A 24623-nucleotide genomic window follows, 5' to 3' on the forward strand; every position below is an offset into this window, starting at 1 on the left:
TTATTGATAAGTATAGCCGCTTGAATATCTAAAAAGAGTTGATTGTTATGTTAGTTACTATCTGGGTTGTCTCTGAGAACAAAGGACTCAATTGAAGAAACCTATATGAAAATGATAAATATTTCTTTTTGGAATTAAGAGACTATTTTATAATAATCATGGTGTTTAAATTAGTGATTTAAAAATATTAAAATAATTTAAACCTTAATGGTCATAAAATAAATGCTCTTTGAAGGCAAGGATTTCTGTCTTCTTTCACTGCTGCATTCTTAACACTAGATACTGAGAAAAGGCTTGAAAAAAATTTGTTTAATGAATATCTTTATTAAAATCTCAATTTTTCAGTGTTTACTTTTGGGGGAAATACTTATTCTTATTGTATCACAGGTTTAAGAAATAAAAGCTTCTAAAAATAAGTAACTTCTTTTCTTTTACTCTTTTTTTCTAGACTTGAATCAAGACAACATTTATACCTTCCTGGTGGTTCTGAAACGCCTCTCTATAGAACCAAGAAAGGAAACATTTTGTCTTTTTCTTAATTAAATTGACTGTGTAAGATACTTGACTTCAGGAACAAAAACACAGAGAATAAAATTATTATTTTGACATCATTGGACATCCACCACACTGAGGAGTGTGCTTTGTGGAGATTTGGAAACTTCCTTGGTGCTCATTTATACTCTGGACTATAAGCATGAGTGAATTCTGGTTGTGTTTCAACTGCTGTATTGCAGAACAGCCTCAGCCTGTAAGTATGAAGTAATGTACATACCGATTGGGTGGGATGCTTGTGAAGCGTACCGCTGATGCTCAGGCTGAGAATCAGGACCCCAGCAGTGATTGCAGGGCAGTTCTAAGGAGTGCAAAGATTAGGTAGTTCAGTGGAACTCTGAACATCTGGTTTGACAAAAGGGAAAAAACGAACAAAGAAATTGTCTTTTGAGTAAATACTATGTGTCAAGAACTGTGCTGGACCATTGTACATGACTGAGAAGCTTGTGCTCGCCACCAAGTAGATGCCTCCTGAAGGAAAAATGAGGGGACAACACCGGAGGTCATACAGCCACGTCAGCCTTGGACATGAAGGGGGAAGGTGGGACAGCCAGATCTGATCACACACACATTGTTCTTGATCAGCCAGCTCATGTTCCTCACTCCAGCTCTCAGAGGAAGATACCATTATCCTTATTTTTCAGTTGAAATAAATTCAGTTTTTTGCCCAAAGTCATATTAGATAGTAAGTGGTCTTGGCTGACTTCTTTTGGGTATATGTCCCACTTCTTTGTGCCTTCTAAATGATGCGCATATTTCACCACTGTCAAAATCCTGCCATCCAACCTCTGATCTTCTGTTCATCTAGATAGAATAAGTCACCTCTACAAACTCTTCCCCAGCTATCTCCTCATTTAGCTAATACGCATCTGTAGTGCATTTTGCAATTATATCCATAGCACAGAACTTCTTGCACAGTAATAACCGTTCTCCAGTCCCTCCCACACCATTTTTAATTCTTTAGGAGCTCTGACCATATTTACTGTGTATCTAAAGGATCAAAACTAATACCTTGGTGAATCTATTACATGCTGGCTGACTGGCTAAGTGAGCTTATGTTTTATTGTTTTGTTTGTAACAACAAAAGAGGATGAATAATCTAAAGATCTTTTCTAAGCCTTTCCATGGACACGTACAGTCACTTTCTGATTTTCTTCATATATGCAGTTGTTTTTGAATGTCCTGGTCTGTTATGTCTAGCTCCCAGAAGCAGAGGTAATGAAGGCAGGGGAATGGGGAGAGGAGAACAGGTCCTGGCTTTTTAAATCTGCTGGAAGGCACTGCAACCAGATGAGGAGCAGCTTGTGGCAGCATGGGAAGGTGTACCAGCAGTGGCCAGTACTGCCAGCCTTTCTCTGCTCCTCTGTGGTCAGAAGCAGAACTATATGGAGGACTGGGTCCTTTTGGCCCACTCGGTGTCAGCTGCCCTAGGAACACAGCGAGGGCTGGCTGACATGGATGGGACTTAACTGTGGTTAATGGATGGAAACAACTTCCCTGAAAGTTGTAAGCCTTGAACAGACTCTGGAGTTCTAAAAATAGTTACATCAGGCTGCTTCTGCCCCTGAGGTGGTCGGTGGTCGGTGGTCGGGAAGGGGATGCAGATTCCTGGTGCTACTTTCCCATCACTCTGTTTACTACTCTGTCAGTTTTGGTTTTTACATTGAACTCTGATTCATGAAGTATGTAAGATTGGTTGATTTGTGTGGTGTGAGGTAGGGGTTTAACTTTTATTTCATGCTAATGAGCTGTCTAAAGACAGTTCATTAAATAGCCAGTCTTTTTATTAGTAATTTGAAATGTCATTTTTATTATATACAGTGCTTTCATATATTTCAGTCAATTTCTGAAATCTATTTTATTCTTTTGGTACATGTGTTTACAACCTATTCCACTGCTATATTTTAATTGCTGCTCTTAGTATATTTTGCTGTTTCATAGAAAAAATCTCTTTCATAGATCTTTTTCAACTCTGTGGATAATGTCTTATTTTTTAAGCTGGATTGGTATATGGGTCCTTATTATTTCTTAATGTTTTTCTTTGAGATATTTCATAATGCATATTTTTATGAGTGCTTTACTGTAGGGTTGCTTAAATTTAGAGTGTAATTGGGTGAGAATTGACATCTTTAAAACTGAGTAATCTCATTGAGAAATATGGCATATATCTTCATTTCTATAGACCTTTTCATATTCTTTTAGCAAAGCTAAAAAATTTCATTATGTAAGTTTTACACTTTTTTTGTTAGATTTGTTCTAGACAGTTTATGAATTTATATTGCTATTCTGCATGAAATTGTTGCCTGTTACATTTCCCAATTGGACTTTACTAATGTATAGGAAACTAATAATTTTATACACTAATTTTTGTATCCAGACACCTTACTGAACACTTGATATTTTCTAAATCTGCCCATAAGTGACTTGCTCAGCCTTTCTCTGATGTGTGCACTGTGGTTTGATTGGTGTCTTACGACATTGAGAAAGACCACCAGTGCAACGCAGAGCAGCTCTGGGGAGGGCCGAGCATCCTCGCCTCTCCTGACTTTAAAGGGATAGGTTATAATTTACGTAAGCGTAAAATGTGTAGTATTTTAGTGATTGCATGTTCACTTCTGCATTTAAGTTATTGTGTATAATTTATTATCTCTGACATTACTAAGGATTATATTCTCAGTATTTTTAAAGATTAGGGAATACTGGAATCATGTTGCCATGCTGCCCTCAGTGTGTATGCCTTGTAATTTTTTGTTGAAAGTCAGATGTGATAATACTGGGTCAAAGGTCAAAGGTACTGAGGTAAATAGGCCTTTATTAGGAGGTTTTATGTTTATCTGGTTGGTGGTTAGGCCATACTGTTGGCTGTAGCTGTAGGTGTCAGAGGATAAAATTTCCTTCCGTGTCTTTTTTTTTTTTTTTTTTTTGTCTTTGGGTTTCCCTAGAAACTTCTTAAATATTCCCCTGGTATATGTTGATGGAGGTGGTGGGGAGGGGAGACTTTGTGCTGTGGTTAGATTTCAGCCTTAGTGAGCCTGTGCTTCCGTGCTCTGGTGGACATAGTACTTTTAAGTTCTGTTTTTGTTTTTATTCCTTAGTTCAAGCAAAAAAGGCTAGAGGGGGCTGAAGTTGGGTATTTCTTTTCCCTTAAGTGGAAGTCTAGTATAGACTAGGATTGGGTCATTCTCTTCCCCACAGCTGGCTAGTTTCTGGGAAAACCCCAGTTGTTTAGGCTCTGGTAAGAGTTTCTCTCAAGAGCAGCCTTTGTTAAGAAGAACAGGATGCTCTGCCTTATTTACCAATCCCGATTCTGTTGAAAAACAAGGAGATTTTTCTTTGATGTGCACTTTGAGAACATGGTAGAGTTCCTGGAGGCAGAACTCAACAGAAGTGTGGGGTTCCCCCTCAAACTTGTCTACATGAACACTCCAGCAGTTCATCAGGTGCAGGATGGGTTTCCTGCTCTGGTCCTGGATCCCCTGCAGGCTTGTCCTTGAGGTAACTTGTCCTCTCTCCAGTTCTGGGGTCAATGGTGCTCTCTGTGATGTTAGTGCCCCAGTGGCTTGAGGAAGAGGCACTGGTTTTCACTTGATTCAACTTCATCTTGTTGTGTGGGTGGGAATGGCACTTTCCAAGCTCTTACCTGTCAATAAATCTTTAAAAAATATAGCAAACCAGAAATCATATTGCCATATATTTAAAAAATTGATTTCTTTGTTGTTGGTATTCTTAATGTATATAGCAAAGTGAATCAGTCCTGTTCCAGTATGTGATATAGGTATATTCATGGACAACTAAAATAGACATAGATTAGAAAATTAAATATCAGGAGTGACTTCCCAGGTTCCCATGCCCCCCCCCCCCCCCCCCCCCCCGTCCCTCCTGCCTGCAGCTGCCTAGGAGATAACAATGTTTCAGGGCTGGAAGTTCCCTTCCTGCAACTACCTGGGAGATAACGGGGTGCTTTAAACTTAAAATAAACTAAAACCAAGTTCCGCTTTGATCAGCCTGTCATACCCGCAGCTGCAAGATAACCAAACAGCTGACTAAGCTCAAAAATCCCTCTTTTCTCTTCCCCTATGAAAGAAACCCTTTCTCCCCTAGAAAAGTGGAGTCCTAGCCACCCATGGCACGGCTCCCTCCCCGCTTGCTGATTCTCCCAATAAAATTCTTTTTTCCTGCTCACCACGTCTTAATGGCCTTCTGAGCTACTCTGTTCTTACAAGGAGCATACAACCTTGGAGTTACAAATATGTGGCGTTGGAAATACATTTGCTCCTGCCCAAAGGATATGCAACTTTGAGGGTTTTTGCACACATAAAATGTATCAGTACCGTGTTACTGTTTAATAGTACATGTTTGTGTGAAATACTCCACAGGAATCAATGGGCATCTGATTTCTTAGCCGTTCGGACTTGCTGAGAAACAGGACACAGAGCCTGACAGAATGTGTGCTACAGCGGCGGAGAGCTTGTGTGCATAGAATGGCCGCCCTAACAGTTCTGTGTGTTTACAGGCGACGAAGCACCCGCGCTATCTCTCAGGCAGCAGCAAGAGTGCCTACGTGAAAGCTGTTTGGCCATCTCTAAAGCTTTCTGAAGTGCTGACTGAAATGCTTGCTGCGTGCCATCTCTCCCACTCATTCCTTATGCCCCTGCCCTTGCACATTCCATGTGTGAAAAAGGAGCAGCCTGGCATGGGGAGGGACCTGGATTACATTTTTCTGTGTAGCAGCATAAGGATCATATTTCTTTTTCCTTCTCCTCCATTTTAGCACAGTGCAGTGGGGCATAGAATATAGTCCCAGTTTTTTAAGCCACGGTAATCCAAACCTTTTTACTTTATGGTAGTGTAAAATGCTGTAGTTGCTATTGTTACATACAGCTAAGGCTATACATTTAAAATTAGATGGTGCCTTGCAACTTTTTTTTTTTTTTTTTAATGGAAAGATTTGTAAGCTCTTTACAGGACTGAAGTGAATTCTTGACCTATAATACTTATTGCTGTGCATTGGAATACTGGTGGGCTTCATCCCCCTCCCCCCAGCTTTATTGAGGTATAATTAGTATACAAAAAAACTGCATATAATTAATTTATCCAGTCTGCTGAGTTTGGGCATATGTATACACACTCATGTTGCACCACTACAATCAAGGTAATAAACTTCTACGGTATCCTCAAAAACAATGAATATTGATTTACGGCCCCCCCCGTTTAATTCATTTTACATAACTTCCCCATTTAATGTTTTGCCATATGGTACTGATAATTTATAATGCTGTTTGCCTCTGAAATGTGTTATATTCATTAGATATATATGTACAGTCACCATTATCAGTGCCTTACAATTACACTGGTTACGTCCACAGTATGAGCCGGGTGCCGATGAGATCATAGTGAACCAGCAGGCATGGTCTCTGCCATTGGGGCTTCCTTGCCTGTGGCAGAAATACTTAGTGAGTAAATCGTTGTGTTGGGTGCCCAGTGGTGATAACTGCTCAGTGGAAAAGAAAGCAGGAAAAGAAGACAGGAGGAGAAGTGGTGTTAACAGTGTACAGGGAAGGCCTCTGATGAAGTGATAGCTCAGTAAGGTTTAAGGGAGAAGGCACACAGATACCTCTGGAAAGAGCGTTTTGTCCGAGGGATGGAGTGTGCGAGGGCTCTGGAGGGACAGGTGGTGCGAGGGAGAGGGCCTCACGGCAGAGTGGCTGGGGGCTGAGGGGCCGGGCAAGAAGAGAGGGTGTCTGGGAGCCAGATTGTGCGTGGCCTTCCAGGCCACGAAAAGACTTTGGATTTTATTCTCTGTGAAAGGGAACTTGTCAATTGGTTTTGAGCAAAAACCCAAGTGGAAGAACATTTCCTTTTCCCAGAGGTTTTAATGTTCCTGGGTGCCCAGAATGCGGGTTCGCACTGACCACACTGTCCACACGAGGCCAGCGAGCTGCCTGCTCACCTTCCTGCTTGCCAAGCCAGCAAGTCCTGGCCAGCTAGTCTGCAGTGTGTTCAGTAGACAGTTGGGGATTGCTAGAAGGCCTCTGAGATTCTTAAAAGCAGCCAAGCCATACTGCAGCCTGAGAGGGTGAACCAATAATTCTGTGAAAGGTGACCAGAGGAAACCAGAGGTGAGGGCGTTCTGTGATGTTAGAGAACTTAGATAAAATGGAAGAGAGCTCACTAAGTGTGGTGCATCTCTGTCAGTACCATTATGATGACCTAACAGAGCAAAGATTTTATTTAGAATTTCTGTTTTCCAGAACCATACTTGTACACCTTAAGTGTGATGTGAATATAGTAGAAATGTCATTTTTTCTAAAAACACAAATATTCATGGTCTTGATTTGTGAATTTCACACAAAATCACATTATATAACTGCAGTGATCTCAAAACATGTAACGAATGAATTTACTTAATAAAAACAGAAGTTATCAGGTTAGAAATGAAAATAACCCCTGCTTTTAAGAAAGGCACTGTCAAGGACTGATTCAAATGTTTTAACTGTATTGCTAAACCTAGAAATTCCTATGACTGTGTTACACCCTGGAACTGCCTTGTCCTGCCTCAGGAGTGGCCACCAAGTTTCCTCAGTTGCTTTGCGGGGTGGGGCATGGTATTCCCTATATGCTAGTGTCTTGTGGTGAATGTTGGAATTTGTCTATATGTGCTTGAAAACATACTAGAAAGGCTCTTGCGTAAGGGTAGCGTGGAGGGGTCTTGGTGCTCCTATCCTGTGGTTTTGTGCCCTTCCCCAGTCAGGAAGAGTTGGTGAATGAGTGTCCATAGCATTATGAATGAGTTCAAGTGGAGGAAGGGAGTAAGAAGGAAGTAGAGAGCCATGTATTTTCAGAAACTAGAATGCCTTTTAAGTTTATAAAGGCCAGAGAGGAAATACTTGCTTTAATGATTGTCTTAAATTGACCTTTATTCAGTTTGGATTGGTAGATTACTATATACCTCAAGATGAAACAAGTCATTTCTTAGCAGGCCATGTGGTTGTGGCCATTTATAGTTATGTAAAATGTTAACATCAGCAACACTAATCAGTGATAATTCGGAAGTAGATAATAGTATGATAAATTCCATGCACTTATCTCTGAGCTCTGTAGTTCTCATTTTATCTGATTTTGTTCCTCTCTTTCCATCCCTTTCCCCCTTTCTTGTATTATTTCGAAGTCAAATTCCAAGCATTGTATCATTTTATTTATAAATATGTGAAAATAATGACTTAGTTAGCATAACCACAATGTAGTTATATAAAAATACTATCATTTATAAGTGTGTTTTACATATAAGGTATAATAAATGATTATGAAGCAAATATTACTCAAATTAAGAAATGGGGCATTGTGCCCTGGCTCGGTGGCTTGGTTGGGGTGTCCTCCTGTACACCAAAAGCTTGTGGGTTCAATTCCCAGTTGGGGTGTGTACAGGAGGCAACTGATCGATGTCTCTCTCTCACATTGTTGTTTCTCTCTCTCTGAAAATCAAGGAACATATTCTCAGGTGAGAATTAAAAAGAAAAGAAATGGGACATTGCCAACATCCCAAAAGCCTCCTTGTGTGCACCCCTGCTCCAATGCTGGGAGGAACTGCTACCCTGGTCCCTGTGGTAATCACCTCTTTGTTGTGTTTTATGATTTTGTCATCTCTGTGTGTATCCTGAAACAGTATAGTTTCATTTACCTCTTTTAAGTTAAAATGAATGGAATTCTACTGGATGTAATCTTTTGTGTTTTCTTAATTCATTATTAAATTTATAAGGATGATCCAGGTATCTGAACTTCATTTTCATTTTTCTTGAACATGTTGTTGTATGACTCCACCATGATATCTTTATCTGTTACAGTTTTGAAAGTGGGTTGCTAACAGGATTGTACTGTTATGAACAGTGCTCTTTGGTGCCTTGGTGTGTATGTGCTGCCTGGAGAAACATTTGAGTTTCTCTAGGGTGTGTACTGAGGAGTGGAGCAACTGGCCCTGAAGTCTAAGGCCATTTATTCTTCCCACGTGACAGCATGGTTAAACTTACTGTCACCAGCTCACGCTCCCACCAGCAGTTTAACAGTCCTAACCCTCATTTCCCGTCCTCATCAACACACGGTATTTTCGGGCTTCTAGATTTTAAAAATGTTTTCATTTATCGATTTTTAAAGGGGAAGAGGGAGAAGGAGAGCAAGACATCGATTTGTTGTTCCATTTATTTATAGATTCATTAGTTGATTCTTGTATGCACCCTGACCGGGAATTGAACCTGCAACCTTGGTGTGTTGGGCCGGGGCCCAGACTTTTAGATTTTTGTCAGTCAGAAGGAAAGTATGCCCTCTCTTTGAGGTTTGACCTTGCATTACCTTGCATTTTAATATAATGAGAGTGAAAATAACCTGACTTTTTGGACTATTAGGTTGTGAGTCTCAGGATTATACACAAATTAGGGATTTCTTGAAATAAAATTCCCCAATTTGGCTCTATCACACTTTTCTTCACAGCATTTCCATCTATATACTACCATGAAATCATTTCTTTCAGAGTACAGAAAAAGACACATTTAGATAAATTGAAACAGATTAAGTTAGGACATTATACTGTAGCAGCTTTCATTTTTTAGTTAGTTTTAAGTATGGTTAAGCGTTAATCTACTATTTACTGTTTCTAGTAACTGTTGTAGAAATAAATGCATTCACTAGCCACCAGGCATTCCTGTCAGCCTACATTCAAGGTACAGTAGGGCTTACTTGAAAAAAAGGATGAAAAATAAAAAGAAAAGTTCTAATATTTTCCTTTCACGTCTCAGAGATCATCTTGAGCACTCCCGGGGGTGCACACCCCACATTGCAGACCATTGACTGCTGAATAGGTTAGAGCATGGAGCTCTGGTGGACAGCGTGATTTTTATTGTGATACAAATTATTACCACTGAAAGGAAAAGAAACACAGGGGATTTCTTTTTTAATAAACAGGGAAAAACCCCATTGTGGCCAAATAACTAAAAAATATATATGTGGCAAATAAGCCCCAGTTAAAATTTTTTTCTATATGATCATTAAAAAATTCTATCCTTATGTTCATAAAGAAACTCTTCCTTGTCTGAGAGGTCGTGTTAAGCAGTCAGTGTGATCGCTAGTAACCGGCAGCTTATAGGAACACTGAAACATTTCTTAAAAGGTCTATTGTTTGCCAGTCATCTGACCCCATCTGGGAGATTGTTATGTTTATTTAGAAAACACAGTCTTCAATTACAAGTTCTGTCATTTGTGTAAATGGTATAAAAGTCAACATCTTTTAATGAGCTAGTGAATTCTTAAAATGACTAAAATAAAGGTGCTTCTAATGCACCAACAGCCTTAAGTTTTGTGTTGTTTTACTGATTCTTGGGTTTTATAAACTTAGAAACAGAGTGAAAAAATAAGCCTTCATTTGTCTAGAGTTAGTGGGGAGAGGTTTCTGACCTCATGTGATACGTAGTGTATCCAAATAGGAAAGAAAGCAATGCTATTTTAAAAATCAGAAGACAAAAAAAAAAAAATCATTACCAGGCAGTTAAAGTTCAGGTAATAAACTATTCATTGTTGTAGGAAAATAAAATGTTTATGTAAATTTTATGTAATCTTTGAGTAAAGAGAAATTAGAATTTAAATAGTTTCTGGGACCTAATGGTATGGTGGTATTTTAAAAATTATCTGGGACAAATTTTATGATGTCAGTGGTATATTAAACATTTTCAGAAACAACTTCTTAATAATCTGCTCATCTGTGATATAAACACATAGTGAACACCATTCTGTTTTCATCTGTCTCTGCCTTAAACTTGTAAAGAATGGGTAGATAATATTACAGATAAAATTATTAAGAAACATAAGACAAAGGTAGTGTTTAGCAATAGGAAATTGATCTTATTTTTAGGAGCCCCAAAGTTAAGGGTAGCTACGAAAAACCAAGTAAGTTTTTTCTCCTTCTCTTCATATGAGATATGGGTTTCTATGGACTTCAGAATTTAGATAAGGATTTGATTTTTAGTGCTGATACTTACTGTTTCACCTTGAGTAGATTAATTAAACCTTTGCAAATAGGAATGATGATAAGAAACATAGATATAATGATCCTGTCTCATAGGATTCAGTGTATTAAAGTAGATAATAGATTAAGTATATTAACTAATTTATGTAAAGTGCTTAGCTCCTCGTAGTCGGCAGCCGTCCGTCTCAAGAGATGATGGTGTAGCTTCTTAAGAGTCTATCTGCACCGCCGAGAATGGCTGTGCAGTCCGACTCGGGAGTGACACGGTATCTGTCTCCTCCCGTGTTGAATCGACATCTTGCGATGACGCTGGAGTGTCCTCTCCAGTGAAGCTGAAGCTACAGAGCCTGGGCAGGGTGATATGGAGGGTCTGCTGTTGCCCATGCAGTAGACCCCCCCTCTCTTCGCAGCTGAAGGGTCCAAGGGAAAGACGAGTCAATACAGCTCGGCTTCAGGTGCGCCGCAGGAGTTGCCGGTGTTGACTACAACGTCAAACCGCTTTAGGGACTCCGGCTCCGGATTTTCTGTCGGGGTTTACTCCCTTAGCCTTTCCCCTGAAGAGGTATGCCGCAAGGCAGCGGAGGTTTTTTGGAGTCAGAGTTTTCCTGACATATAGTAAAGTGCTCTTATTCTGGATGTTTAATTGATAAATTATAATTTCCTCTCTTTTTAAATGTTTTTTTGGGGGTGGGAGCTTCATTTTGTTTTTTATCTCAATTGGTTCTTTCTTTAAAAAAAAAAAAATTTGTTGATTTGAGAGAGAGAGAATTTGTTACGCATTCATTGGTTGTTTCTTGTATGTGCCCTGACTGGAGATTGAACCCGCAATCTTAGCATATCAGGATGATGCTCTAATCTACTAAGATACCTGGCCAGGGCTTCAGTTGGTTATTTTTAAGTAAATTCTATTTGAAATGGACAGGACCTTCAAAGCTAGAAGAGTAGGTCTCTTACCAGAGGTGGTTTTGTTTTGTTTTGTTTTGTTTTGTTTTGTTTTTTCAGTTACCAGGAAGAGAGATAAGTTGTCTAATGTAAGAGAGGATGTTGGACTGGGTACACACACAACCTCCTCCCTCCTGAAACCCCACTTCATGTGACATTAAAGGAATTTAAAAAACAAACAAAAAATTATGAAAAGATAAAATCCACAAAGAAAAAGAGAATGGAGAGGAGAATAACCCTGGATGAGAGATATTTAAATGGATGACAGAAAATTTGCTGAATGCTCCTCAATCTCATTATCTGCAGAGGGGATGCTGACAGGAGGCAGGCCCGAGCTTTGTAACCTCTTACTGTTCAGTGCTGGCCGTGAGGCTCAGATGCCTCCAACCGGCCTGCGGCAGATCCTTCTGCAGAGAATGAACGGGTTCTACAGAAAAGACTGGTGATACCAGCAGTTGTAGGCTCCCCAAAGGGAAGAGCTTACCATTCTATCCCTGTACAATGAAACCACCACTCAGCATGCCTCATCAGGATACCCCACGCTCACTACATTACCAGTACAAAGTCTGGGTGCCTGATGCCTCAAAAGGCTAAACTCAAAATGTCAAAAGTTTGAAGTTAGGATAGGTTTACTGACCTAGAAGACCTCAGCTGAGAAGATGGGACCCCTAGTGGTACCTCAAGTACAGAGTGCAGGCTTCTCTTATGTCCAGGGAAGGGGAAATGGGAGGAGCTGTTTTTGGAAGACTCAAGCCACAGGCAGAATTCCTCTAATGATTAGTGTATTGTTATGACAAAGCGGGAGCCCCTGGCCTGAAGGCCATGGGAACAACAAGGTTTGAATAAGATGGAGTCAGAGAGACTGAGCATTTCACCGTTACAACCAGATTTGAAGAAAATGAAAAGAAATTAACTGAATAAAAGAACTTGGAGGAAATAAATGATAACAGAGAACGGAAAAGAAGTAAAATAAACCAACATGACTGTCCCTCAGATGATGAAGATATTGGACTCATTAAACAAGAACAATGTGCATATAAAGGAAAGGATAGGAAGAACCAATCAAGAAGACTGTGTTTGGAAATGATGTAACAGTTGAAATAAAGAAGTCTGGTAGAAGGACTGGAGGTAAAGACGTTTCCAGTAAGTGAAACAAAGAAATATAGAGACATGGCAAGTACAGGGGAAGAGTTGGAAGAGCAGGTGGTCAACCCAGGAGTTCAAAATCCGCCTATTAGAGTTCCACGCAGGCGAGAACAGGTATTGGGGGAGAATTGGTTATCAACAGGAACATTTTCCTAAACAAAACAAAATACATGAGCTTCTTGGTTAAATGGCCTCTGATGAATGAAAAAAAAAAAAAAATCCACCTGTAACATTTAGTGTAAATTCAGATTGTATGTATTAGTCATTTAGCCTTTAACTTGTATGGCAAGGTATTTGTGGACAGTGTTGAAACAGTTAATGTTTCATACTGAGCAAACAAAAAGAAGTAATTCACAAAACATAGTACAAGAAAGGAGATTATAGAACGTTGCTGAGATAATCAATTAGGATTTTTCTTTCTCTATTTTACATAGTAAATGTTTGGGAGGAATAATATGACTTTTTGTTGCACAGAGATGTGTATTTTAGAGGAACAGTCAATGCAGTGGTGTGAAGGGAAGCACAGTGGGCAGGGGAGACCCACATACCTGCAGTTGGTTGCTGTGGGACCTTAGCAGGGAACATGACCTCCCTTGGTACAGTGTTTTCCTCTTGCTGCCTAACAGATGATCCCAAATTTAGTGGCTTTAAAACAACACAGTTATTATTTTACAGTGCTAGAGGTCAGAAGTCCAACATAGGTCTCCTGTACTAAAATAAATCTAGGCCATCATATCACATCAGATTTTCCTTGTGCGGTACGCAAGGTGTCTCGCCATCACTCACTGAAGCCAGCATGGTGTGCACACAGCTATGCACAGAGACAAAGCCAGCCGGGCCTGTGGGGGCAGGGCCCCAGGGCCGGCGGAGAGACTTTCCCATTCGAAAGCCTTGGAGCTGTGTCGCTAGTTCCTAGAAAAGCTATTTCAGATTAGTTTTTTAAAAACTTATTTTGTATTTCAGTTTTCATACTTGTAATATGTGACTTAAACCAGCTAGTAACTTTAAATAGAAGAAGAAAAAGAACGCCCTGTGTTGGCTTCAGGTTTGTCACTGAAATGAGAACAGCTAGTTCCTTCAGTTTTGTTTTTAGCAATTTTGCCCTTGAAAAGGTCACTATAAACTTGCTTAGCTATTGCTTTTATAAACGAATTTGGAGGCTTCCTGCAAACTTCCCATCTGTCACCAGCTGGGAAATTTATGCCACCTGGGGGAAGGGGTTAGTCACCTACTAAACTCCAAAGGGTAAATGCAGCACTGCACTTAGAATTCAGTTTTAAATGCATTACCACCTACCTATAAATATTTCCGGCAAGAAATATCTTGTCTTTCTGTACTTTGGCTTAGATACTTACTTGCTTGTACCTCTGGTTGAGTGTTTTGGTTTCTCTGTGGGGACCTAAGGCAAGGCTCTCATTTCCTCCAGAGGCGCCTCCTCCTGGGAGCCCGGCCCCCTGAGGACCGCCACTGCACCCCAGGGAGGGCTGGGCTCGGGGTGGGGGGTGGGGGGGGCCAGAGAAGGAAAGGGGCGTTCCTGACCCCAGAGTAGAGAACACAGTACAAGTGGCTATACTGACAAGGTTTCTCACTTTTTGAAGTTTTGACCTAAATATGAGAATTTGGAATCCAAAGTAGGCTCTTCAGTTACTGAAGACTGATTTCCTGTTGTCAGTTTCTGCAGTATCTTAACTCCTTGTTTTCTTTTGTGTGTTCCTTTCTTAACATACGCAGCAGGGATTTTTGGTTAAGATCTCATCTTAGAAACCAGACATGCACCCCTGGGAAACCTGGGTCTGGATTTTTAGACATCTGTATCCAGAACTTGGGGCACCGTTAAGACTTATTGCTGTCTCTCTCTTGATTCTTTCTTGGCACGTTGGCTTCTTACTTTCTGACTGGAGGTGGGTGGTTTTTCTTTCATAGGAAATGTGTTGCCTTCATCTTCACATTCATTGTCTCAGTTTAATAACCATGAGGAAAAAGAGGCTTCTCCCTGCTTTAGTTGTTCCTAGAGAAGGACTCCGGCCAGTTTGCGTGGCCGCGCCACCCTGCGGCCGGGGTCAGGCACGCCTGTGGTTGGCAGCCTATCAGAATCCTGCGCTTGGGGCCGGGAAGGAGGCTGCTGTTTTCAGAACAAAGTGTGTGGAAAGAAAAGGCACGTTTCTGCTATGAAGACTTATGCCTGTTCATGCGGAAGGATAAGTCTCAATTAATGGGTTTGAGTATTTATTAAATGTTCTGGTAAAAATGGTATAAAGCTGCTTCAAATCCTTTCAGAACAATAAAAAATGTATTGTTGTAGGTCTGGAACAGCCTAAGCTACCATTTATATGTAAAAAAACCCCCAAAATATTAACCCAAGTCAGTAAAATAAAGCCTAAAGGATCTTTGAATCACACAAACAACTCTTATCTTTTGGTAAGTGATAGTTTCTAATGTCAAAAACTTGATTTTCTTTGACGAATGCTGAAATAAACCGCGAGGCTACTTCACACGCCATTGACAGAATAGCCAAAGTGAAGACTTAAAAGAAGTCTGCAGTCAAGACCTAGTGCCAGTCCCACGCCTTCAGCAGGTGACAGCAGGGCTGTCAGTCCTGGCTGTCGCCATCTCTTGTCTTCTGTGCTGCACTAAATAACTTTGGTGGAAGATGCTGAGCAAATGCAGAGGCTCTCTGTATCATCTCACACAGCTTATTTATATGGGTTTCATATTCACCCCCAATTATAAGTGCTACACATTTTGAGCCCTGTATTGGTACTCATTGGCTACATGCTAATTAATAGGTAATGAAACCCTCTGCTGGATCATTTATTCTTACATATTTTAGTCATTGTAATAATGCCTTTTCCCCAATGTAACTTCCTTATGTCTAATGATTTAAAAAAAAAAAATCTCTTACTCTATTTAAATATAATATACTGTAGAATATAAGGTATTGAGATTTATGCATTACCTTCCAATCTGTCTGACTCAGCAGCAAAGCGGTTCATGGAAACAGATGTGAGACAGTGGGTTAATAGCTCAAATGATGACTGAACCCTGTAAATAGACATATGACCTCTGTATGGTCATCCTGGAATGCTTGGAATTTATCATCATTGGAATCAAACCGTGACTGAAACTTGAGGTGTGTTGTAGAGAACTTGTGTAAGGCCCAGAGGAAAGGGGATGGCAGTGTTGAGAAGGAGGTCAGACGTGAGAACAATGAGGCTGAAGTTGACTTCATTGTCGCCAGTCTGGGAGGTAGGAGTAGACTCTCCTCCCCCTGTCCCCGCCAGTTTTATTGAGATATAATTGACACGTAATACTGTATTAGTTTCAGGTATACAACATGATGGTTTGATATATGTATAGATTGTGGAGTGATTAGCACAGTGAGTTTAGTTAACATCCATCACCTCACACAGTTAAATCTTTTTCTTGTGATGAGGGCTTTTAAGATGTACTCACTTGGTAACATTTCAGTTATACAATAAAGGATTATTAATTAACTAGTTATCATGCTGTGCATTACATCTCCAGGATGAAATTATCTTACAACTGGAGGCTTCTATCTTTTGACTACCTTCACCCTCTTCCCACCCCCAGCTGTTGGTACCCCCAGTCTGTTCTCTGTGAGTTCAATTTTTGTACATTCCATACATAAGTGAGATCATACAGTATTGGTCTTTTTCTGTCTTAGCATGATGCCATTCATGTTCATCCATGTTCTCATGAGTGGCAGGATTTCCTTCTGTTTTTATGGCTGAATAATATTATATACGGAACCTTTTACCTATTTTCCATCAGTGGACATTTATGTTGTTTCCATGTCTTGGCTATTGCATATGTGCTGCGTGAACATGAAAGTGCATATCTCTTTGAGGTAGTGATTGTGTTTCCTTTGGATGTGTACCCAGAGGTGTAATCGCTGGATCATATGGTAGTTCTATTTTTAATTTTTGAGGAACCTCTTTACTGTTTTTCATAGTGGCTGCACCAGTCTGCATTCCCACCAAGAGTGTACAAGGGTTTCCTTTTTTCTCTACATGCTTGTGAACATTTGTCCTGTGTTTTTGATGATAAGCATTCTAACAGGTGTGGGTTGGTATCTCATTGAGGTTTGATTTGCATTTTCCTGATGATTAGTGATGTTGAACACCTTTTCATGTACCTGTTGGTTGTCTGATGTCTTCTTTGGGAAAGATCTATTCAGTTCCTTTGCACATTTTGTAATTGGTTGTTTGTTTCTTTGCTACTGAGTTGTATGAGTTATTTATATATGTTGGATATCAATGGCTTACCATGTATTTTCTCCCATTCCGTAGGTTGCCTTTTCATTTCGTTGATAATTTATGTTGCTATGCAGAAGTGTTTCAGTTGCATGTAGTCCCACTTCTTTAGTTTTGTTTTTGCTTTTGGTACCAAATGCAAAAAATTACTACAAAGCCCAGTATTGTAACAGAACCCCTGGGCTGCTCCGATTGAAACAGAACCCACGGGCTGTTTAGTGAGGGGTCCGATTGCCCGCTGCCAGAATCCTAACTCTGAATACCAGAGTTTGGTGAAAAGGAAAAGAATTGTTTATTTACACAAAGTCCTGCCTCCCCCTCCCAGACCTGGCCAGACTTGGGAAAGTCAGAAACACCGTTTCCCTACTTCCTAGACACAGTTCAGCTTTACCAGTAGCTGCCAATCACTCAGTTCTGATTGGGGAGGTCCTTTCTGTGCTGTGGTGTCCTCCAGCTCTCAATGCAGAACTGCCTTGATTCTCAGCCTCCTTGCAAACTGTCTTCTTCCTGCAAACCGCATGGATCTCCTCTCCTTCTCCAAGCAGTCTGGAAAGAGCCTCTTCTTAGAGCCGCCTGGAGACCCCTGCTCCAAGCCAGATGGAGGGAGCCCACAAGAGCCAGAGAGTGAGGGCGTGAGGGCCAGAGAGAGCCTGAGAGAGAGAGAGCCTCCTAGAGCCAGAGCCAGCCCAAAATGTCCGCAGCTCCTTCTCTCTTACTCCCTGCCTCCTCTCTCTCCCTGCGTCCTCTCACGCAGTGGGTGTTGCAAACAGTTCTGACCATTCACAGAACCCTACGTAGGCTTTGTAGGCTTCTTCGTACCAGCCCACAGTTCAAGATCCCTCCCATCTTCCTGAGTCTTGGAAGTAAAGCGGATCTTTGCAACAATGTATCCAGCCACTAGCTCCAGGCATGCAAGGGCATCCTGAAAGCTGCTTCCTGCTCCCTATCTCCCAGCCGCAAACTCTGGGGTTTGTTTTTGGACTCCCCTGTTTCTGTAACAGTATCAAGGAGATTACCCCCTATGTTCTAAGAGTTTTATAGTGTCAGGTCTTACATTAATTTCTTTAATCAATTTTGAATTGATTTTTGGGTATGTTGTAAGATAGGAGTCTATTTTCATTCTTTTATATATGGTTGTCTAGTTTTCCCCAAACTGTGTACTGAAAAGACTATCATTTGTATATTCTTGGCTCATTTGTCATAAATTAATAAACTGTATATGCATGGGATTATTTCTGCGTTTTCTATTTCATTAATTTGTGCGTCTTTTTATGCCACTATAATACTATTCTGAGTACTGTTAGCTTTGTAATATAGTATGAGGTCAGGAAGTGTGATGCCAGCTTTATTCTTCTTTCATGATTGTTTTAGCTATTTGGGGTCTTTTGTGGTTCCATAGAAACTTTCGGCTAATTTTTTCTTTTCCTATTTCTGAAAAAAATATTGGAATTTTGGTAGCAATTCCCTAGAATCTATAGATTGCTTTGGGTAGTATGGACATTTTCACATGCTAAGTATTCCCATCCATGAATAGGGAATATCTTTCCATGTATGTGTGTTCTTCAGTTTCATTCTTCATTTTTATTCTAACATTTTTTGTTGGAATCCTTATGGTTTTCTGTATATAAGAGCATGTCATCTGTAAATAGTTTTATTTTTTCCTTTTCATTTGGATACTTCATATTTCTTTTTTCTTGCCTATTTGCTCTGGCTAGGACTTCAGTAACATATTGAATAAAAGTGGTGAGGGTGGCCATCCTGGTTCCTGATCCTAGAGGAAAAGCTCTAAGCTTTTTCCTGTTGAGTATGATTTTGTCACATATGGCTTTTATGATGTTGAAGTATGGTTCCTCTATACCCAGTTTGTTGAGTTTTTATCATGAGTGGATGTTGAGTTTTGTCAAGTGCTTTTTCTGCATTGAGATGATTACATATATTTTATTCTTTGTTTTATTAATGTGATATACCGTATTTTGTGATTTGTAGATGCTGAACCATCCTTGCACCCCTGGAATATATCCCACTTGATCATGGTGTATGATCCTTTTAATGTATTATTGAATTCAGTTTTCTAATATTTTGTTGAGATTTTTTTACACCTGCTTTCAAGGGGGTTATTGGCCTATAACTTTCCTTTTTTATGGGGCCCGTGTCTGGTGTTGGTATCAAGGTAATGCTGCCTTGTAAAATGAGTTTGGGAGTGTTCTCTTTTAGTTTTCAGAAGAGTTTGAGAAGGATTGGTATTTATTTCTTTTTAAAATGTTAGAATTCAGCAATAAACCCATCTTGTCCTGTATTTTTGTTTGGCGGGGGATGGGGAGGGTGATTACTGATTAAATCTTCTTACTTGCTATTTGTTCAGATTTTCTGTTTCTTTATGATTCAGCCTTGGTACGCTGTATGTTTACTAGGAATTTATCCTTTCTTACAATCCTTTGTATTTCTGTGGTATCAGTTGTAATGTCTCCTCTTTCATTTCTAATTTTATTTGAGTCCTCGTTCTTAGTAAGTCTTGCTCAAGGTTAGTGTGTTCTGTTTGTAATTCAAAAAGTAACTCTTAGTTTCATTGATATTTTTTTCCTTTGACTTTTTTTGTCTATTTCATTTATTTCTAATTTGTTGTTATTTTCTTTTTTTCTACTAACTTTGTCTTAGTTTATTTTTTCCTTAGTTCTTGAGGTATAGTTTTTTTTTCTCTTTTCTATCAATATAGGCATTTTTCACTATAAGCTTATTTTTTAAAAAAACTGTTTTTGTTGCATTCCATAAGTTTTGGTGTTTTATATCCATTTATTTAAAAAACATATATTTACTCTTACATGTTTAAACTTTAATCACCTTCAAAGTACTCCCCATTTGATGCAATATACCTATGGAGACTTTTTTCCTACCACTCAAAACAGTTGTTGAACTCATTGATTTAGATGCCTTTAGTGTTTCTGCTGTTTTTTGGTTTCACTTCTTGCACATCAGCAAAATGTTTCAATTTGAGGACTTTTTTTCATCTCAGGAAACCAAAAAACCATCACTTGGAGTGAGATTAGGTGAAAAGGGAGGAGGGTAGGACACGGGTCATTCTTTTTTTGGTCAAAAACTGCTAAACACTCAACATGGTGTGGGCAGGTGTGCTTGTAAATCACCCATCATGAAATGGGCAAAGGTGTTGAAAGAATCTTCAAAAAAATTCACTGAAGTTGAATGCAGTCTCTCACAATAACGCCAGCTGGTACACTGATACAGATGGGTTCCTAGAACAGTCACCTAGTGGGGGAAGCCTGTACTACAAGGGGCCTGCCCTCCAGAAGATAATTCCAGGTTTTTTGGGTCCCCCCGCTGCCTCATATTGTTTACGCTCCACATATTTGTGAATTTCCCAGTTTTATTCTTGTAATTGATTTCTATTTTCATACCATTGTGTTCAGTAAAAATGCTTGATATTATTTTAGTCTTCTTAAAGACTTATTTGTGGCCTAACATACGATCTGTCCTAGAGATTGTTCCATTTGCTCTCGAGGAGAATATATATTCTGCTGTTGGATGGAATGTTCTGTAAATGTCTGTTCAGTTCATCTGATCTAATATCACTTAAGTCCAAAGTTTTCTTATTAATTTTCTGCCTGGATGATCTGTTAGTTTTTGAAAGTGCAGCATCAAAGTCCCCCACTCTTACTATTTTGCTGTTTCTCCCTTTAGGTCTGTTAATATTTACTTTTATATTTAGGTGCTTCATGCTGGGTATATAAATATTTACAAATGTTATATCCTTTTGTTGGGTTGACCCCTTTATTATACATAATTACCTAATTTGTCTGCTGTTATACTATGTCCTGAAGTCTGTTTTGTCTCATATGAGTGTGTAGCTTCCCCTGCTTTCTCTTGGTTTCTGTTGGCATGCACCACCTTTTCATTCCTTCACTTACAGTCTGTATATAAAATGAGTCTCTTGTAGACAGTGTATAGTTGGGTCTTATTTTTTTTTTTTTTTAATTCTCACACAAAGATATGCTTATTGATTTTAGAGAGAGAAGGGAGGGGGGGAGAGAGGGAAAAATCAGAGATCGGGTGCCTCTTGTATGTGTCCTGACTGGGAGCTCAACCCACAGCCCAGGCATGTGCCCTGACCAGGAATCAAACTCATGACTTTTTGCTTTATGGGACGACACTCCAACTAAATGAGCCACACTGGCCAGGGCAGGTCTTGTTTTCTTCATCTGTTCAGTCACTCTGCGTCTTTGATTGCAGAATGTAGTTCATTTACATTTAAAGAAATAATATATTGATATGTATGGACTTACTGTTGCCATTTTGTTAATTGCTATTTGGTTGTTTTATAATTCCTTTGTTCCTTTTTTTGTCTGTGATTTAATGATTTTCTGTATAATTGTGCTTAGATTCCTTTCTGTCTTTTGTCTTTGTGGTTACCACAAGGTTTATATAAAACATATTTATAATAGTCTGTTTTAAGCTGGTGATAAGTTTGAATGCACACTGAGGTCTTATATTTTTACTCTTTCCCTATTTTTTATTATGATGTCACAATTTGTCTACCTTGTGTGTCCATTAACAAATTATTGTACAGTTATTAACTACTCATCTTTTATCTTTCATAGATTTATAAATTTATCAATTTACCCATCACTGTTACAGCATTAGAGTATTCTGAAATTATCTTTACTTATATTTACTTCTATTAGTGAGATTTGTATGTTCATGGTTTCCTGTTACTAATGAATATCCATTCATTTCAGCTTAAACAACTCCCTTTAATGTTTTTTATGGCTCACTGAGTGGTGATGAATTCCTTCAGCTTTTGCTTGTCTGGAAAAGTCTTCCAATTCTGAAGGACAACCTTTCTGGGTACATGGTTGAGGGGGGCCCTCACCCCATTTCAGCACTTGGAATATATTGTCACTTCTGGGCTGTAATGTTTCTGTTTAAAAATCTGCTGATAAGTCTTATGGGTGGACCCCTTATTTGTTTTTCTCTTGCTGCTCTTAAGGTTCTTCCCTTGCCTTTAACTTTTGTCAGTTGTAGTATGCCTTGGTGTGGGCCTTTTGTGTCCTTCCTGGTGGGACTGGCTGGCTGTCCTGGGTTTGGATGTTGATTTTGCTCACCTGGGTGGGGAAGTTTGCAGCCAATATTTTTTAAAATAAGCTTCATGCTTTGGTCTGTTTCCTCTTTCTGGCACCCCTGTATTGTGATATTGGTCAGCTTGTTGTTGTCCCATAAGTCCCTTAGGCGTTTACCCCATTATTTAATGGCCAACTATATGATCATAGCTTTTGTTAGTCTTTCCTCCCTGTCATAGGAACTGGATGGAGAATAGGCAACTTGAAAGCAGCTTATACACTTGGAATCACTGTTAATGGTATCAGGGAAAAATTGCTATTTGTTTTAGAAATGCCTGATACATAGTTATACTGTCAATATTTTTTTTAAATTTAATTAATTAGTTTATTTCAGAGGTTTCCAGACTTTCTGGTTTTAGTAATTTTTTTCATGGCACCCCTAGGCCAAGAGAAATACTCTGCAGATTTATTTAACTAGTTTGGTGCTAGCAACTTTGTCCTAACAGCCTTGCATTAAAAAAATAATGTACATAAAAAAATAAAATTTTATTTTATTCTTAAAATAACTATGATTACTTATGCTTCTGGGATGTGTGCCTGTTAGGCATTACACATTCTTCATTCACACCGTGGATCGGAATGCCTACCACCCTCTTTTTCGGTTCCACGTTGACTTTCGTATAGTTCTTGGGTTTTTTCCACAGCAACCACTGAAAATTGTGCCTCACAAAGACATGTTGTTGAGGAGTGTGTGCTCTAATATTGGAGTCTGGAATGCTCTAAAGTTGTTGATTTATAGAGCACCACACACATATATGTTGAGTATCATTGTGTTTCCCTCGCATTGCAAATACCCTGTGGGCACTTGGATGTTTCCTGGGTGCTGGACACAGTCTGGGAATTGTGGGCCTATTTGATGTAATTCACAGGAGGGGATTCAGTTTTACAGCTCAACAGACTGGCTACAGGTCACAGAGGTAAGCCAGTAGCATGTCTTTATGGTTCAGCTTTCATTAGCTTGGGCCACATGGGTATGAGGAGCTGCTGCCTCGAGCCTCCAAGTAGAGGGCAGGCACTTTCCTTCTTCATCCAGTCTGTCCATTTCTGGAACTGCCTTAGGCAGTGTCATCCTGTCACCCTGGGGGAGCTGCCTCAGGCAGTGTTATCCTGTCATCCTGGAGGGGCCTTGCCTTAATTTGCTCCTCAGTGACACATGTTTGCACACAAAGCTGCCCGGAGAATAGCCTTAGAGGAAGTTTTTACTTTTAAGTGATTAGACATTGTTTTTATAGAACCTCTACTCAGTCATTATTTGAAAAATGCGAGGGAGGTGGATTATTTATGTTGCTACAAAAAACTGTGTTGAAAAATAAAACCCTAAAAACTATGTGAATGTAATATTTATACATTCATAAATTGATTCATTCAAATAGCTTGTTGATTAATTGCTGGGCCGTGCATGGTGCTGGCCCCGGTGGCTTCCTGTTTTGCGTGTGCTCTCTAAAAGCGTACCTCCCTCCAGTGGACAGTTTAAATTTGACGAGAGATGTAACTTACTTCGGAAGAGGTGAATACAGGCACTTGGGAGCACAGAGAAGGTGCACCTAACCCCAGACTGGAGGGTGCAGGGAGGAAGGTTGAGGCAGATTAAGGAGCAGTAGGAAGGATCATTCCAGACAGAGGGCAGAGGGGTGGGAGCGTGTCTGGGGAACTGCAGGTAGCAGCAGAGAGCTTCAAGTGCAGGGCAGGAAGTAGGAAAAGAGAAGGTTGGAGCAGTAAGCAGGATTTCTAGGCTCCGGTGTTTTGACTCCATCTCCATAGGTTTGGAAAACCATTGAGGGTTGTTCAGCAGAAGGAGGACATGTGATCAATGTTGTACTTCAGAAAGGCCCACTTAGGTAACAGGGTGAAGGCTGTTGGGGGGAGGTAGAGGGCTGTCAGAGTGGAAGCCATGAAGTCAGGGGCTGCTGCAGTGATATAGGGGGAAGGCATAGGGATGGGACAAAAGGCTGTGGCAGGGATGGCAGGGCAGTGGGGGCGGTAGAGGGTGGAGTCCACAGGATGTGACTGCATAGTCTGAAGGAGGAGAGTGAGGAACAGCCTCACATGTGGCTTGAAATACTGAGAAGTGTTTGCCGGAACAGGGAGTGAAGAGGAGGGTGCGGAAGTAAGTGTGCATTCAGGTCTGGACTGAGGAAGCTCGCGTGTCCTCTCAGCAGTCACAGGGTGGCATCTGGTACTCAGTTGACTATGTAGTCTACAGCCCAGAAAAGCGAGCATAGGCTTGCTAGTCATCAGCATAGCGTTTATAAGGTGCTGGCATGGGAGAGGGAAGACAAGGGCCCAGGCTGTCCAGGAGAAGACCAGCTTATGCCAGATCAACAATGGCAGAGAAAGCAATGGGGAACCAGAGAAGGATCTGTTGGAAGAATAACCACAGAATAATACTATATTGTACGTTCCAAGTTTTAAAAATACTTGCCTAGTAATTGTTAAATTTCATAATAGTTGCCTTGATGGGCATTACTGTAACCACAGCATCCATTCTACATTCCCCCCAACCCCGGGCCGTGGTATGAGAGCCTCAGGTTTGAGCAGGGGACCCTCCTGCTCATGCAGATCCTTGATCGG

The 24623-nt window shown here is 40.1% G+C and overlaps 1 protein-coding gene across 2 annotated transcripts in view; it reads left to right on the plus strand.

The window, feature by feature from the left end:
* Window positions 1-688: 688 nt before the first annotated feature.
* Window positions 689-24623, plus strand: part of CDC42SE2 (CDC42 small effector 2) — a 33898-nt gene continuing 9963 nt past the window's right edge. The window contains exons 1-2 of one of the 2 annotated variants that reach the window (XM_090288004.1): window positions 697-748; window positions 8037-8156. In XM_090288004.1, the coding sequence (XP_090144130.1) occupies window positions 8073-8156 (84 nt within the window). In that variant the 5' untranslated portion in view covers window positions 697-748; window positions 8037-8072. Of the gene's footprint in view, window positions 749-8036; window positions 8157-24623 lie in introns of both variants that reach the window. The other variant, XM_090288005.1, reaches the window with a different exon arrangement.

This window comes from Furipterus horrens, unplaced genomic scaffold, assembly GCF_987537825.1.
Source record: "Furipterus horrens unplaced genomic scaffold, mFurHor1.1.pri manual_scaffold_10, whole genome shotgun sequence".
NCBI classification, from domain to species: Eukaryota; Metazoa; Chordata; class Mammalia; order Chiroptera; family Furipteridae; genus Furipterus; species Furipterus horrens.